Genomic DNA, 18,419 nt, shown 5'->3' on the forward strand with positions numbered 1-18,419 from the left:
GACATTTCACATTCTTAAAATAAAGTGGTCAAACAAAATCACTTTTTTACTATGATTAAAATTCAGGAATTGTGAAAAACTGAGTTTAAATGTACTTGGCTCAGGTGCATGTAAACCTCCTACTTCAACTGTATATACTGCATTTCATACTATTCTGCTGTATCTTAGTCTATGCCACTCTGACATTGCTCGTCCATATATTCATATTTTCTTAATTCCATTCATTTATTTAGATTATTGTGTATTGGGTATATGTTGTGAAATTGTTATGATATTACTTATTAGATATTGTTGCATTGTCAGAACGAGAAGCACAAGCATTTCGCTACACTCGCAATAACATCTGCAAAACACTTGTATGTGACGAATACATTTTTTTTATTGTCCTTCACAGTCCATTGATGTATTTAAATCCATATTATCTGCCACCATAATAATATAGTCTTGTATTACTTGAAGGTTTGATACATTATTATATATCTATATACGTACGTATATATACACAAAGAGGCGAGGATCATCATTATTTGGACCATATAGATTAATGAGCCAAATCTGTTTATGGTCCAGTAACATATTTGAAATATTCCATCTACCTTGGGGATCGTTTTGGACAATTTGCACATTCGGATTAAAATTATTGTTAATTAATATCATCACCCCTTTTGAGTGTCTTTGCCTGTAAACAATAGATATTATATTCCTTCTCTTTTAGCTAGGTAAACACATCGTGTTTTCTTATTATCTGCTAAGTCATTACAATTATAACTGACTATACTTATTTCACCATTTACCATAATGAGATACAAGTTTCAATTATATTTATCATAAGATATGTTTGTAAGCTTATTATTAAAAAGTCATGACTGGGTGTCCATATAGCTGTACCATGATATTTGAATTGCTACTAAGTAAACCTCCAATTGTTCTCCACTTTTGCATATGCTAAAACCTCCTCCCATCCAAATTGGTTGTCATCCCAGTGACCGGTACACCAGCCCATCCCCCCAGATCCCAGGGCCCCCGAGAGACTGGGACCCATCCTTCAAAAAGAGCACACAGTGCCACCCACAGAATGCCTGTCCTAACTTAATAATGAACCACTAAAAGTATAAAGAGTGGTTTTTGCAGATGCAGGAATGGCCACATGCAGGAACGCCCCCAAATTGCAGTCCACAATTGCACCCTTCTCCCAACAGATGGCCTGCCATACCATAATCAGTTACATACCCAACCAAAAAACTGATCAGAACCCTCATATACAGCCAAAGCAGTAGGTGGCGGCATGCACCTATAGAATTTGTTTGCCGACAGACATAATATCAAAGAAGAAGACCCCGTACTGTAGGTGGCGGCAATATGGAATGTTTTTTTTCTTTTTCTAACATTGGATGCCAACTGCCGTTAAACCCAATCGAAGAAGAAGAAGAAGAAGAAGAAGAAGAAGTGGCGGCGGCGGCGGCAATACACCAGCCGGTGTAGTCTGCCATAAAACTTTGAAGGAGAAGAAGAAGAGCACGAGCACTCCTCAGGGTGTATAGTTCTTTTCTTTTAATGTTTTATCAAGACAAGCAAGTTGAAAATGACCTTTGCCTTTCCTCTACGAATGAATGTTTTTATAGATGAAGACCTAGACTAAAACGTTGAATAGCTACCTGAATGGAAACTTAATAGTTGAATAAATGAGACTGACGTCTTGAAAAGAGAACATGTACCTGTTGCGCTTCTCTATTGCCATCATTCTTGGGTTTGTGTGGTATTTATTTGACCGCGGACAAGTAGCGGCTCAAATTGCTTTATGTTTACTATTTTGGCAATCAACCCCAAATGTTTTAATAAAGACCAGACGGGAAAGCGGAACTCAGACAGACGATGTGGCTGAAGAACATTCATTCCAGGTAATTTAAATATTCCATACATTTGTCATGACTGACTATTCAATTGCAGTAAGGTGTTACTGTTTCATCTGCACGAGAGATCATCATTGCTACAATTTAACGCTCATAATGAGATTCAATGTAACAGGGCAAGTGAGCCATGCACGTTACTTTTGTTTACATAATGACAGAAACAATGTAACCAGTTTATGATTCATGTCAGTGATGTCAATGTTCACTCATTAATACCACCAAACATTTTAATATTTCAACTGATTGCCTGTCTGCAATCTATTAAGTCGTTAGCCAATGAAACATTGCGGTTGTAGTAGTTGTGGGGTCAAATGAAACGCATAAAATTAAAATGGAAAGTTATTGACATGGACCTCCACATGTCCTATATATAGCTGGTGGCAAATTGCCCATATTTTTACAAGTGGAGGGGAAAATAAGGTGGATACATGGGTGATGAAAGGAGCGCAATGATAACACCCGCGAAATAATGGTGTCCCCCCTAGCCCAGTAACCCTTGTACCACCTAAATCGCGGTGAAATATATTTTCAATAACACCACCTGTTTTAAAGTGGTGGGTGATTTTGGTCCACCAGCTTCAAACATCTGTGAAAACTATTTTGAGATTTAGATGGTTCAGCGCTTTTTTTTTTTCATGAACTGAAATTGAGCCAACAGTATTTTAGCAACCAGGAAATGACAGAGCGATTTCCGCTAGATAACACAACCACAAAGTCATAACATTTTGACCTTAGATTGCCGCTCCAGAGAATATTGATAAAAGTCCCCTTGTCCGAGAGATTTACATGGTTATCAAAATGTCACACGAGGGTAAGCCTACAAGAAACACAGCCCTTATTTTATGTGTTTGTAAAATCTCCTATGGAAAAAATGAATGGTGAAAACCGATTGGAATCATTTAAATCTTTGACCGCTAGGTGTTATGACACCTCCACTGTTGGGCTTTATTAGCGCCCGGTATATTATGGACAAATAAATATAAGTCCTATGTGTAGCAACTTTAAACTTCGCTAAGTGAAGTGGACTGACACCTGGTAATAGACTTGCGGAAATGTAATTTCACCATGGGTCCCTGATGTGTACTACACAGAAATGCATAATTATGGATACGAAAGTCGTTCTCTTCATTGTGATGTATCCAAAACTTCTACCTGTTATGCAAAGGTAGAAATATGCAATATCCTTCTTTGCCTATTTTAGGTATTATTCTACAGACTGGCTATTATTTTAAAGCTGCACTATGCAAAAATAGCATAGCGTAGAAATAGCACACAGAACAGATCTACCGGTTCTTAAACTTGCTTTCAATGAGAATGACAGATCTATAACATACATTTCTATGTGAATTTGGTCAGGTCTCCAAAAAAGTTACATATTGCAGCTTTATTTGAGCTCTGCCACCAAACAAGAACAAATGATGTTGGTCTAGACTGGGCCAAGTCTTAACCTATCATGTTTCACAAGTCTTAAAATCAAAGTAAAGCTCAGTAGGATGTTGTACAGTAAAGTAGAGCATAGTAGAGTACAGTACATTGTAGTGTATTCAACTGAAGTGTTCTCTACTGTGCACTGTACTGAACTCTAATCTACTCTACTGAACTCTATTGTACTATACAGTGCTGCCCAAACTTGTGAAACATAGACGTCTATGGTTGGTTCAGATTTACCGAACCAAATCTGAACCTATCATGGACGTCTGTGTTAGGGCCAAATTTATGCCGGTCCAGGCGTCTGTGGGTGTTGAAATCTGCGTTGACTACTATGATTTCCCATTGTAGCTCAATTGCAGAGATTCCATTACAGATTTTTCCAAAATTCTGTTAGCGATTTGGTAACAGAATTTCTAGTTTTAATCATTTAATAAATTATCAACAAAATTGATATCAGTAACAACACTATAACTAATTGATAGGTCTACCTTGTTACTTCTGTGAACTTTCATTATCCTCCCTCATGAAGGAGAGAAATGAGAAAATACCTTGAAGGTATGTGGGTTTTTGGTAACAGAATTTCAAGGCACAAGGCAACGTGTCTAAAACATACAGAAGGCAGATTTTGTTTTACTAAACTAAATATGTGTTGATTTGAATTGACAGCGGTCTTTACTTCAACATTGTAGTGTTTTGATCACAGGAGGATGGTGGCACCTTAATTAAAGAGAACAGGCTCGTGGTAATGACTGGAGCGGAATAGCTGGAATGGTATCAAATACATCAAACGCATCGTTTCCATGCGTTTGATGCAATTCTATATGCTCTGTTGCAGCCATTGTTATGAGCCGGCCTCCCCTCAGCAACCCCCACTGGTTTTGATGTATTTCTAATACCTTTTTACCCTTTTTCCCCCCTGCTCGATGTTTTCTAAGACCCCCTTTTTTAATCGGTTTTACAAGAAGTCAAACTGACACCCAGTCATTTGACACCCAACTTCACATGTTAGTGCTCATGGGTCCTTTTACATTGAAAATGAACTTATGCCATCTTTCTACTTAATCGACATGGTAAGGAATTAATGATGTCCAAACACTATAATCACCTCTTTACTGTGCCCTGTACTGTACTCTTTACTGTACTTAACTCTACTGTAATGTATCTGAAATGTCTTACAGGAAACCACCGACCATTTAGGTTGTGATGTGACTGATACAACAAGCACTAAAGCTGAAATATCACAGGAGACACAGTTTCCCCATGTGAAGAGATCTCTTCAGCAAGGTGTGCAATTTTGCTCTGCATAATTTGAGATCCTGCCAGAATGTTCCTCGACATTTAAAAAAAAAAAGTAATCCTGTCAGGCTTTCTGCCAGGGTAAGAGATTTGTAAAGCGGAGTCTATTGTTAAGATCAAGGATGAAATAACGAAAACATTCTGCCCTTTTCCTTAGTGTACTTGGTCAGCCACATGTAGTTCTTCTGTATTCTGTGACACAGTTGAATAGGATAGCAAATGCAGCTGCAGACATATCTCATGTTACATGATCTGGGGCTTGGGAGACAAAGATGTTGAGGCAATAGACACAAAAATAACTCTGTCAATGTGCTGTGGATTATGGAAAGCGGGTGTTGCTTTACCAAGCTCTGCTTGGAACGAGTTGGTTGGCATATTTTGTATAAGGCACGCTCAGACCAGTTTGGACTGTTTTCTTTCGGGAAGTGTTTTTGATAATCGTGCTAAAATGAATTTCCCAGCTCACTTCAACCTACACCTTTGAATAAATCATAAGTACCAAATGTAACCTTTCACTTACAATACTCAGGGCTCCTTTGAAGTGTGTTCAGAAAGTATTCAGATCCCTTCACTTTTTCCACATTTTGTTACGTTACAGCCTTATTTTAAATTGTATTAAATCGCCCCCCCCCCCCTTCAAACTACACACAATTCCCCATAATGACAAAGCAAAAACAGGTTTTAGAAATTGTTGCAAATGTATATAAAAACAAAACCTGCAGTATCACATTTACATGAGTATTCAGACCCTTTACTCAGTACTTTGTTGAAGCACCGTTGGCAGCAGTTACAGCCTCGGGTGTTCTTGGGTATGACACTACAAGCTTGGCACACCTGTATTTGGGGAGTTAATTCCATTCTTCTCTGCAGATCCTCTCAAGCTCTGTCAGGTTAGATGGATAGCGTGGCTGCACAGCTATTTTCAGGTCTCTCCAGAGATGTTCGATCAGTTTCAAGTCCGGGCTCTGGCTGGGCAACTCAACGACATCCAGAGATTTGTCCTGAAGCCACTCCTGCGCTGTCTTGGCTGTGTGCTTTGGGTTGTTGTCCTGTTGGAAGGTGAACCTTCACCCCAGTCTGAGGATCCTGAGCGCTCTGGAGCAGGTTTTCATCAAGGATCTCTATGTACTTTGCTCCATTCATCTTTCCCTCCATCCTGACAAGTCTCCTCTGCCGCTGAAAAACATCCCCACAGCAGGATGCTGCCACCACCATGTGTCACCGTAGGGATGGATTGGCCAGGTGATCAGTGGTGCCTGGTTTCCTCCAGACATGACACTTGGCATTCAGGCAAAAGTGTTCAATCTTTGTTTCATCAGACCAGAGAACCTTTTTTCTCATGGTCTGAGAGTCCTTTAGGTTCCTTTTGTCACACTCCAAGCGGGCTTTCATGTGCCTTTTACTGAGGAATGGCATCCGTCTGGCCACTCTACCATAAAGGCCTGATTGGTGGAGTGCTGCAGAGATTGGTTGTCCTTCTGGAAAGTTCTCCCATCTCCACAGAGGAACTCAGGAGCTCTGTCAGACTAACCATCGGGTTCTTGGTCACCTCCCTGACCAAGGCCCTTCTCCCTGATTGCTAAGTTTAGCCAGGCGGCCAGCTCTAGGAAGAGTCTTGGTGGTTCCAAACTTCTATTTAAAAATGGAGGCCACCATGTTCGTGGGGACCTTCAATTCTTTAGAATGTTTTTTGGTTCCCTTTCCCAGATCTGTGCCTCGACACAATCCTGTCTCGGAGCTCAAGGTACAATTCCTTTGACCTCGCAGCTTGATTTTTGCTCTGACATGCACTGCCAACTGTGGGACCTTTTTATATAGACAGGTGTGTGCCTTTCCAAATCATGTCCAATCAATTGAATTTACCACAGGTGGACTTCAAGTTGTAGAAACATCTCAAGGATGATCAATGGAAACCAAATGCACCTGAGCCAAATTTTGAGTCTCAAAGCAAAGGGTCTGAATACTTATGCAAATAAGGTATTTCTGTTTTTTATTTTTAATACATATGCAAAAATGTCTCAACCAGTTTTGGCTTCGTCATTATGGGCTATTGTGTGGAGATTGATGACGGATAAACAATAAAATAATCAAATTTAGAATAAGGCTGTAATGTATCAAAATGTGGAAAAAGTGAAGGGGTCTGAATACTTTCCGAATGCACTCTAAATGTAAAAAAATGTTTTTTGCCTTCGCCAACTATTTTGCCTTTGTTGATTTTGAGTGTACGTTTTCCCCAGTGTTTGACTGTGCCTACGCCCAGCTAGTCCTCCCCTGGTACAGCGTCCCTGAGCCCTGTGACAGTCAGCTCCTGCACCAGGTGCTGTGGAGGGAGTTTGACCAAGTCATCGATCAAGTCATCAGCAGAGGCAAAGACTTTGATGTCTGTGCTGCAAGTGTGGGCTGTATTCGCATCCTGACCCAGCACCTCCATAATGCCAAACAGTCTCATAGGTAATACAGCTCTCCTGCAGTCGCTAGTAGAATATCAATAGAAGCAATAGATTATGGCATCACCCATATTGAGTTGCCGTTCTACAGCTGTATCGCTTGCCTATACTGTTGAAGTGGTTTATGTATATGTGATTGTTTTGGATAAATCATTAACATCCTCAGTTCTGAATTTCAAACCTAAAAAAAAAAAAAGATTTAATGTGACCTAGGGTACTATGCAAGTTGTCACATGGTGGAAGAATGGCCTGTATTAAGTATTGCGGTGATAGAATGTCTCGCTTATCAATGTGTTATGCTCTGTCCTGATATCATCAATCTAGGTATTGTTGCTCACTTTGTCATTATTCCAAATAGACTATTTTTATTAATTTTATCTGTCTGTTTTGTTCTCTCTCTGTGTGTGTGTCAGAGAACCATTGTTCCGCTCTAGAGGAGAGGAGGTTGAAGTTCTCCGAGTGTTCTCTGAAGCACTGGTGCGAAACCTTTTACCCCAGTCCCTATGGGGACTGGCAGTCAGCCACTGTGCCTTAAATGAGATAGTTGCCTTAAAAGGTAAGCCCCACAATATAGGCCTATCAGTGCCTCATGTAATTCTCTCAGCACATTGCGGAAATTTTGAAGAAATTAGCATGAAACCATTGTTTCTAATCATTCTATCATGATGAGTAAAGGATAGAGGTTAGAAATGCTGCACATACTGTTACTAAACTAGGGCTCTCTTTAGAGGAAAGCTAACACAATGTGTTGTTGAAACCTGCAGATAATGTAGAACACATTTCACTGCACCTATGTGACAATAAAACATATATATATATTTTTTTATAATGGTCAGTGGCTCTGATCACAGGAGCCAGTGAAACGGCTTGGATAATTTGGATAATTTACATTTATGGCTTTGTAATGGTAAGGGATTTTACTGTTGTAGATAAAACATTTAACTTCTGTCTTCTGCACCTGTAACCTTAATTGAGTCTCAATAATGTTCAGTGAAACTTGACCGTTAACAGCATTTTTTTTAAACCTGGGAGACGTGGATAATGGTGGATACTGGAGGTGGCCATTGGTATAAAAGTGAAACAAGTTGGAAAGGTTCTCCGTAATGGTCTGTTATTTTGAGCCAAAGTGTGTCTGCTTTTTACCTATATATACTGAGCAAAAATAGAAATGCAACATGCAACAATTTCAAAGATTTTACTGAGTTACAGTTCATATAAGGAAATCAGTCAAATGAAATAAATTTATTAGGGCCTAATTTATGGATTTCACTTGACTGAGAATACAGATATGCATCTGTTGGTCACAGATACCTTAAACAAAATGTAGGGACGTGGATCAGAAAACGAGTTCGTATCTGGTGTGACCACGCCGCCTCATGCAGCGTGACGCATCCCCTTCACATAGAGTTGATCAGGCTTTTGATTGTGGCCTGTGGAAGGTTGTTCTTTTCAATGGCTGTGCAAAGTTGCTTGGTATTGGCGGGAACTGGAACACACTGTCGTACACCTCGATCCAGAGCATCCCCAACATTCTCAATGGCAGACATGTCTGGTGAGTATGCAGGCCATGAAAGAACTGGAACATTTTCAGCTTCCAGAAATGATGTACAGATCCTAGCGACATGGGGCTGTGCATTATCATGCTGAAACATGAGGTGATGGTGGCGAATGAATGGCACGACATTGGGCCTCAGGATCTCGTCATGACATCTCTGTGGATTTAAATTGCCATCGATAAAATGCAATTGTGTTCATTGTCTAACTTATGCCTGCCCATACCATAATCCCACCGCCACCATTGGGCACTCTTTTCACAATGTTGACATCAGCAAACCGCACGCCCACACGATGCCATACTAGTAGTTTGCGGTTGTAAATCCAGATGGACGTATTGCCAAATTCTCTAAAACAATGTTGGAGGCGGCTTATGTTAAGAAATGTACATTTAATTCTCTGGCAACAGCTCTATTGGACATTCCTGCAGTCAGTATGCCAATTGCATGCTCCCCAATTTGAGACATCTGTCATTTGTTCCTTTTGCTTATTTTCGGAATAACTGTAAGATGTAAATATTGTGTCGTTCCTGGAAGCTGTTGCGGTAGTGATAACCAAAAGATACCTATGTGAGACAACTGCACATTTTAGAATGGCATTTTATTGTCCCAAGCACAAGGTGCATCTGTGTAATTACCATTCTGTTTAATCAGCTTCTCGAAATGCCACACCAGTCAGGTGGATTGATTATCTTAGCAAGGAGAAATGCTCACTAACAGGAATGTAAACTAATTTGTGCACAAGATTTAAGAGAAATAAGCTTCCCAAATTAGATATTTGATTTCAGCTCATGAAACATGGGGCAGTTTATATTTTTGTTTAGTATTTATTGAACATGGTTTTGTCCCACTACTATGTGGTTTTACTCTGTAGTAGGTATCCCATCACATTGACTTTGTCATCCATGCCCTCAGTACTGGACCTGCTGGTGCGTTGGCTCTCAGACCCTGACAACCTCAACCAGCTGGTGGTGAGTCAGCTGGATGGAGCGACCCGTAAAAGCTCTGTGGCGGAGCTGTGTGAGTCCCACTCTGACAGGGCCTCTCCAGCTTCCCTAGAGAGCCAGGCCAGTGGAGCGTGAGTGGACCTTTTCCTACCAGGCTGCGTCTCTTGTCTTTAATAAACACACTTCAGTGCTGCAAGAGTGCAGAGAACACAGAAAGAAATTGTGCTTTGGTTTTGTTTGGTGGCCATTTTAGGACGCAGGAAGAAACAGAGGATGCGCAAACCAGTGACAGCAAGTCCAAAAAGAAAGGTGAGGGTATTTGTGCATTTGAAACCATCACTAGGCTAATTAAAATGTCCAGTTTATTCTGTGTGTTTTCTTTCCCCTGCCTTTAAGTTATCACAGTTTGCAGTCAACTTGTGACATAGAAAAGGGCAATGAAAAAGGTTGACACTTAGCTAATCGGATGTGGGTGTTTTTCCAGCTAACAAATTGAAGGAAGGCTGGTCTAAATTCCTTGACAAGATGAGATTGAAGAATGCTAAAAGGGAGAAGATGAAGAAAAGGGAGCAGGCGCTGGTTGTCACGGCCATGTCTATCCAGGGTCGTCCATCAAACGAAACTGAAGGCAGTAGCCGGGAGGGCTCCATCCGGAACCAGCAGGACTCTGACACTGTAAGGACACTGCACCAGAAAGAGCAACTCTGCAGTCATCACTGCACTATTCACCCTGTTCTAGCCTTTTTTTAATAGCAATTCAACTGATTTCTAGAGACAGTGCTAAAGACAGTGCATACGTACAGACAGTACATGTTTTGCCATCTATCCAATAGAAGATTATTTCATATTATTTCTGAATGTCCTCTCTCCTCCCCAAACATTGTTCTATTTATAGTCTGGTAACATTAAGTATCAAACTGAGGATGAAATATAACACGGCTGAGATTTTTATTTTGTCATTGGCTTGTTTCACCAGGAGGACAGTGATCTGGAGAGCTACTGGAACAGTGTACAAGAGGATATTATGGAATTCAATCTGTCGTATGAGCTGTGGCGGGTTGGCCACTGGGCTGTCAGCGTCCCTTGTGTAAGTCACTAATCGCACACAAGTCACTGTGGAATGCTTTGAATGCAACTACTGTTAGTTATGAAACTGAGCTGTGTGAAGACATGTCCTTGGTCGTTCTGTTACCTGTTTGTGCCAGAATGGTGTGTAAAGTAAGATACTGTCTGTAGGTGGAGAGGGAAAACGAGGAACTGTGTTTTACAGTTTACCTGGAGGAGAGGGACAACCCTGAAAACCTTCACTGGAACGTGAGGAAGACCCAAACAGACATCATCCACTTTCGCAACCTATGGCAGGTCAGGGAATTATGAAGAGGATATTGTATTGTTGCTATTGTGTTGCACAAGGTACTATTTCACTATGTAACCTCATGGCCAATGAAATGATGTAAAGCCGCTATGCTGTTTGGTATTGAATTCATTCAGTGTAAAAGGTTTTTGAGAAATGAGACCAATGGTAACTTCCTTATTTTGTTGTCTCAAGATGACAAAACCACAGCACTGTTGTCAAAACAGACCGCTGCAGGACTTGTGAATGTAACAGATACCGTACTGTTTCATTTCTCTCTGACATCGTATGGATGTTGCACAATTAGATACAACCAATGCTAATAGTCTGAGTGTATAGTCTCTTCTGACACTGGTCTCCCTTTTGCATCCTCAATATGGGTCCAGATTTACAGTTGAGTCATTTAGCAGACGCCCTTATCTACAGATCATACAATTGATCTTTTATTATTATTTTTCCCTTGTTTGGATTGTTTGTTTTAGGACTCTGCTACTTTACCCTCCCTATCCGTGTTAGAAGAGAGCACTGTGGTGAACATCAATGAGGATTTTAAAGAAGCCAAAAAGTCCATCAAGCACTTCTTACAGGTACACTGGCATACTTCAGGCATGAGCATAAATGAACACAGAAAGGTAATCTGATATGATAAAAATAAATGTCCTCTCCAGGAGCTGGTGTCTGATGATCTAGTGGGCCACACTCAGCCAGTGTTTCAGTTTCTGTGTCCTCTGGACAAGCTGCTGGTTGAAGAAGATCATGTGGGGGAAGTGTGGGGCCTCTTCAGTGGCCTGGCCTACTTCCTGACTCCGGGCCAAGAGGAAGATGAGGTAGGCATTTTAATAACCTGTTGAGCAAGGCCTCCAAGCCAGGTCGTCTTGTATCATGTCAGTGTCACCACAAATGGCAAATTATGCCCTCTGCTGGTGGATTAATAAACCAAACCAGTTGTGAGTCTAGCAGTCAGTCAGTATTTGTGATAGTGTTTCAATGCACAACTTTCAAAGACATTTGAAAGTAAGTATTTGGGTATTTATATATATTTTTTAAACTAAATACCTGGCCTCCTAAGTGGCACAGTGGTCTAAGGCACTGCATCGCGGTGTCACTACAGACCCAGGTTCGATCCCAGGCTGTGTTGCAGCCGGCCGCAACTTTGGTCGCCAGCTGTACAGTGTTTCCTCCTACACATTGGTGCGGCTGGCTTCCGGGTTAAGCAAGCAGTGTGTCAAGAAGCAGTGCGGCTTGACTGGGTTGTTGTTTGGACAATGCATGGCTTTAGACCTTCGCCTCTCCCGAGTCCGTACGGGAGTTGCAGCGATGGGACAAGACTACCAATTGGATACCACGAAATTGGGAAGATAAAAGGGGTAAAAAGTTTAAGAAAAACATTAGAAAATACTTCAAAACACCTCGAACAGAAGTAGTAGCTAGTTGATTTGGGCCACATTATTTAAACATACTCAAACATACTCATACCAAAAACAAGAATTTTAATAATCAAATGTACATGTATGTGAACCCAGGTCTGCAATGCACATTGAATTTTTCAGGACAAGCACAACAGCCTTGGAAGAGGGCCCAAACCAGATGATTCCAACACAACGGAGGCTGCAGACCCAACTGCAACTGAGAACCTGGATGGCGATACAAGGGATGACCTGGCCCGGGGCCCATGTATCATCATCTCCCAATGTGATGAGGATTCTCCTCCAGAACCCATTTCCATTGAGTGCTGCAGAGATGACGAAACCGAACCAATAGAGAAATCTGACATTTTGGTTAATGGAGACAAAACCGAGGAATCTGAGAACCCCATAACTTCTCACCTAAAGATGGCAATCAAAAGGCTATCTAGATCAGAGGAGTGTCTGGCCCAAACTAAATCAGACACCCCTGAAGATCAGACTGACTCTTTCTGTAGACTGCGACGTTCCAGTGAAAATGGAAGCTCGCAATTTGACCTCGCTGGCAGTCCAACACATCCTTTTGGTGGAAAGTCGAATAAAAAGGAGAAACTCACTTTCAAAATGTCAGGAGGGATGCCCAAGAGTAAAGGAAATGAAATGGGGAGTCAGACAAAATTAGAAGACTCTCCGTGTTTGAAAAAGGAACAATCCAGCTGGGAGCAAATGGAAGCAACCAAAGCCCTTTTTGATTTGTTGAAAGCAATATCTGGTTAGTTCTAACTTCCTAATTTGTTTGAAATTGTATACTGGGTTCGAGTCCAGGCTCTGTTGCAGCAGACCGCGACTGTGAGACCCATGGGATGGCGCACAATTGGCCCAGCGCTGTCCTGGTTAGGAGAGGGTTTGGCCGGCAGGGATGTCCTTGTCCCATCGCGCACTAGCGATTCCTGTGGTGGGCCGGGCACAGTGCACGCTGACACGGTTGCCAGGTGCACTGTTTCCTCAGACACATTGGTGAGGCTGGCATCTGGGTTAAGTAGGCATTGTGTCAAGAAGCAGTGCGGCTTGGTTGGGTTGTGTTCCAGAGGACGCACGGCTCTCGACCTTCGCCTCTCCCGAGTCCATACGGGAGTTGCAGCGATGAGACAAGACTAACTGCCAATTGGATATCATGAAATTGGGGAGAAAAATTGTTACATTTTTAAAATAAAAAATGGTATACTGAACCAAAAATATAAATACAAAAATATAAGTGCAACATGTAGTGTTGGTTTCATGAGCTGAAATAAATGCTCCCAGAAATTTTCCATATGCACAAAAAGGTTATTTTTCTCTCAAATTTGTTTACATCCCTGTTAGTGAATATTTCTCCTTTGCCAAGATAATCAATCAACCTGACAGGTGTGGCATTTCAAGAAGCTGATTAAACAGTATGGTCATTACACAGGTGCACCTTGTGAGAGGACAATAAAAGGCCACTTTAAAATGTGCCGTTTCGTCACACAACACAGTGCCACAGATGTTAACATTTTTGAGGGAGTGAGCAATTGGCATGCTGACTGCAGGAATGTCCACCAGAGCTGTTGCCAGAGAATTTAATGTTAACTTCTCTACCATAAGCTGACTCCAATGGCACTTTAGAGAATTTGGCAGTACGTCTAAGCGGCCTCACAACTGAAGACGACTTGTAATCACACCAGCCCAGGACCTCCACATCTGGCTTTTTCACCTGAGGGATAGTCTGAGACCAGCCACCCAGACAGCTGATGAAACTAGTTTTGCACAACTGAAGAAATTCTGCACAAACTGTCTGAAACGTCTCAGGGAAGCTCATCTGCGTGCTTGTCGTCCTCACCAGGGTCTTTTTGACTGCAGTTCAGTATCGTAACCGACTTCAGGGGGCAAATACTCAACTTCGAATGGCCACTGGCAAGCTGGAGAAGTGTGCTCTTCACAGATAAATCCTGGTTTCAACTGTACCGGGCAGATGGTAGGCAACATGTATTGTGTCGTGTGGGTGTGTTTGCTGATGTCAACGTTGTGAACAGAGTGTCTCATGGTGGCAGTGGGGTTATGGTATGTGCATGCATATGCTTCGGACAATGAACACAATTAGCATTTTATCAATGATGATTTGAACACACAGAGATACCGTGATAAGATCCTGAGGCCCATTGTCGTGCCATTCATCCGCCGCCATCACCTCATGTTTCAGCATGATAATGAATGGCCCCATGTTGCAAGGATCTGTACATAATTCCTGGAGGCTGAAAATGTCCCAGTTCTTCTATGGCCAGCATACTCACCAGACGTGTCACCCATTCTGTATGTTTGGGATGCTCTGGATCGAGGTGTACGACAGTGTGTTCCAGTTTCTGCCAATATCCAGCGACGACACACAGCCATTGAAGAGGAGTGGGGCAACATTCCACAGGCCACAATCAACAGCCTGATCAACTCTATGTGAAGGAGATGTCGTACTGCATGAGGCAAATGTTGGTCACATCAGATACTGACTGGGTTTCTGATCCACACCCCTATTTAAAACAAAACAAAAAGTAATAATGCTGTCTGTGACCAACAGATGCATATCTGTATTCCCAGTCATGTAAAATCCATAGATTAGGGGCTAATGAATTTATTTAAATTGACTGATTTCTTATTTCTCAGTAAAAAGAAAAATATTCGTGCATGTTGCATTTATATTTTTTGTTCAATGTCATTTTATATGTTTATATTTTAATTAGAGTCACCTTTTGAGGATGGTTATGAATATTAATTACATTGAATAGTGTGTAATAATCAGCACCCTACTTTGCCCTCCAGGCAATTCCATCCTTCTGAACATATTTGATGCGATTCTGAAACCCGTCATGCCGATATTGAAAAAGTAAGAACTGTGAAATATTCTCCCATTTTTCCACTGCAGTCCTGGTTTGTCATACTGACAGAGTAATAGGATGATCTACATTTGTCCTTTTGAGAATCCCAGCATGACGTTTTATAATATTCTCTAGGAAAGTGAACAGCTTCTTGAATAATATGAACCCAACGGAAGCACAGATTGCCTCCTATATCGACAACCTGCGTGAGAAACAGTGGCCCGGGGGCTTGCCGGAGGTGACATGCCCTATACCCCATCGCAGCAGTGAGGAGAAGCATGAAACCAAAGATAGAGCTCACCATCTCATCAATGCCAGATGTATGTGATATACACAGCGTTTTTGTTTTTTTCTATCTAAATGTTTGGAATTCTGCTTTTCATGCATGGACAGAAATTTGAGAAGTTTGTCACAGTTCACTAACAACATGTTCTCATTTTAGATTCAAACTATTTAATCTTGAAGAAGACCGATATGGAGTCGGCATTTAAGCTCTTCCAGGACTGTGAAGAAAACAAGAAGCTGGTCTATGTGCGTATCTAGCCTCTTTAGTTTCTGTAGAGAGCACTGGAAGAAAGACCTCTGGCGTCAAGATCCTAATGTCCTCTCATCAATGTTGCAGTTCTATCTCTCTATATTTGATATCTGTCAAATGTTCTAAAAAAATACAGTACCAGTCAAATATTTAGACACCTACTCATTCCAGGGTTTTTCTTTATTTGTACTATTTTCTACACTGTAGAATGGTATGGAATACATCAAAACTATGAAATAACACATATGGAATCATGTAGTAACCAAAAAAGTGTTAAACAAATCAAAATATATTTTAGATTCTTCAAAGTAGCATTGATAACAGCTTTGTACACTCTTGGCATTCTCTCAAATAGCTTCACCTGGAATGCTTTTCCAACAATCTTGAAGCAGTTCCCACACATGCTGAGCACTTGTTGGCTGCTTTTCCTTCACTCTGTGGTCCCAACTCATCCCAAACCATCTAAATTGGGTTGAGGTCGGGTGATTGTTGAGGCCAGGTCATCTGCTGCAGCACTCCATCACTCTCCTTGGTCAAATAGCCCTTACACAGCCTGGAGGTGTGTTTTGGATCATTGTCCTGTTGAAAAACAAATGATAGTCCCACTAAGCGCAAACTAGATCGGATGGCGTATCGCTGCAGAATGCTGTGATAGCCATGCTGGTTAAGTATGCCTTGAATTTTAAAGGAATTACATGCAGTGTCACCAGCAAAGCACCATCACACCACCTCTTCCATGCTTTACGACGGTAACCACATATGCGGAGATCATCCGTTCACCTACTCTACATCTCACAAAGAACCAAAAATCTCAAATTTGGACAGATTTCCCCCGGTCTAATATCCACTGCTCGTGTTTCTTGGCCCAAACAAGTCTCTTCTTCTTACTGGTGTCCTTCAGTAGTGGTTTCTTTGCAGCAATTCGACCACGAAGGCCTGATTTCACGCAGTCTCCTCTGAACAGTTGATGTTGAGATGTCTGTTACTTGAACTCTGAGTAATTTAGTTGGGCTGCAATCTGAGGTGCAGTTAACTCCTCTAATGAACGTATTCTCTGCAGCAGAGGTAACTCTGGGTCTTCCTTTCCCGTGGCGGTCCTTTGAGAGCCAGTTTCGTCATAGCACTTGATGGTTTTTGCGACTGCATTTGAAGAAACATTCAAAGTTCTTGAAATGTTACGTATTGACTGACCTTTATGTCTTAAAGTACTGCATTTTGTTTTGATTATTTGAGCTGTTCATTCCATAATATGGACTTGGTCTTTTACCAAATAGGGCTATCTTCTGTATACCACCTCTACCATGACACAACACTTTTTTTTCGGTTACTACATGATTCCATGTGTGTTATTTCATAGTTTTGACGTCTTCACTATTATTCTATAATGTAAGAAAAACCCTTGAATGAGTGGGTGTGTCCAAACTTTTGACTGGTACTGTATGTCTAGACTTTCTTGTACTGTTATGTTGATTCACCTTTTGCTTCTCTTTATTTTCAATAGATGCTGCTTTCATTCCTGTTGAGAGAGCTTCTGCCAGGTGAGGATGCCCTTAATGTGAGTGCCATAACCCTGCAGAAAGTGAACGTCAACTAACTCATTTTTAGATGTTCTCAAGTGAATCATGCTTTTAAATTATCTTTAGTTCAAGTGAACTTTCATTCTCATGTTTTAGAAAATGTTAATATTTATTTGATTGGTTGTCAGGCCTTACAACAGTCCCATTTAGTAGCATTTAATCCATATGTCTACACTTGATTGGAGTATTATAATAAATACATCTTATGATACATTTCCAGGAAAACATATTTTACCTCATGCATTAAACATGCTGTGAATCATGCCTATTATTTAAAATGTATCATATGTTGACTATGAAATAAGTTGATCATGTATTTAGCAACATGGGCAAATTATGTGTGGTATAAAAATGTGTGGTTATTCAAGTTCAAGTGTCCTTTACCAGTGTAGAAAATGTAAATATTTGCTATTGAGATGGTAACAACATACTCCATTGTCAAACTCAGAGGGACCATAAATGCACTTTTATTTCAATGGTTTATATGAAAAACTTTACTGGTAGGGACAAACAGAGCAATGTGAATAAAATGTTAAAGTTTTGTCCAAAACGTTTATAATCACGTTCAGAGTTGATGTGTTAAATGATCAGAATCATTTGACTGAAGTTGTTCATATTGTGTTTGGTTCGGAGAATAGCCAGTAATTACACATGCGATCTAGGTTTTTTTACCATGACTTCCGAAGCAACTGAATGTGATGTTTTTGGTGTTGATGTGCCTTCTTAATAAAGTCATTTACATTTTTCTTGCTTTTTTGACATATGCCTGTTATGCTTTCATTTTAAAAATGTAAATAGGCAAGTCAGTTAAGAACAAATTCTTATTTACAATGACAGCCTAGGAACAATGGGTTAACTGCCTTGTTCAGTGGCAGAACGACAGATTCTTTTTTACCTTGTCAGTTCGGGGATTTGATCTAGCAACCTTTCAGTTACTGGCCCAATGCTCTAACCACTAGGCTACCTGCTGCCCCTTTAGATTGTGTGGTAAATATATTCTGTCTTCTGAATATGGATTCATCCAGTCCAATGGGATTACTGAGTTTTAACTGTCTTTCTCTATGTTGATCATTATTAAAGT

At 40.9% G+C, this 18,419-nt stretch overlaps 1 protein-coding gene across 1 annotated transcript; it reads left to right on the top strand.

Moving 5' to 3' along the window:
• The first annotated feature begins 1,428 nt into the window (after nt 1-1,428).
• LOC135545851 (uncharacterized) lies at nt 1,429-18,097 on the top strand. The gene is made up of 16 exons (XM_064973791.1): nt 1,429-1,898; nt 4,520-4,625; nt 6,875-7,088; nt 7,498-7,640; nt 9,553-9,715; nt 9,838-9,893; nt 10,069-10,259; nt 10,561-10,671; nt 10,821-10,946; nt 11,421-11,525; nt 11,607-11,765; nt 12,489-13,113; nt 15,171-15,234; nt 15,362-15,546; nt 15,669-15,757; nt 17,263-18,097. The coding sequence occupies exons 1-16, from the start codon at nt 1,710-1,712 to the stop codon at nt 17,353-17,355; spliced, it is 2,619 nt and encodes an 872-aa protein (XP_064829863.1). The 5' UTR covers nt 1,429-1,709; the 3' UTR covers nt 17,356-18,097.
• The last annotated feature ends 322 nt before the right edge of the window (nt 18,098-18,419 follow it).

Source organism: Oncorhynchus masou, chromosome 9, assembly GCF_036934945.1.
Source record: "Oncorhynchus masou masou isolate Uvic2021 chromosome 9, UVic_Omas_1.1, whole genome shotgun sequence".
Classification (NCBI taxonomy): Eukaryota; Metazoa; Chordata; class Actinopteri; order Salmoniformes; family Salmonidae; genus Oncorhynchus; species Oncorhynchus masou.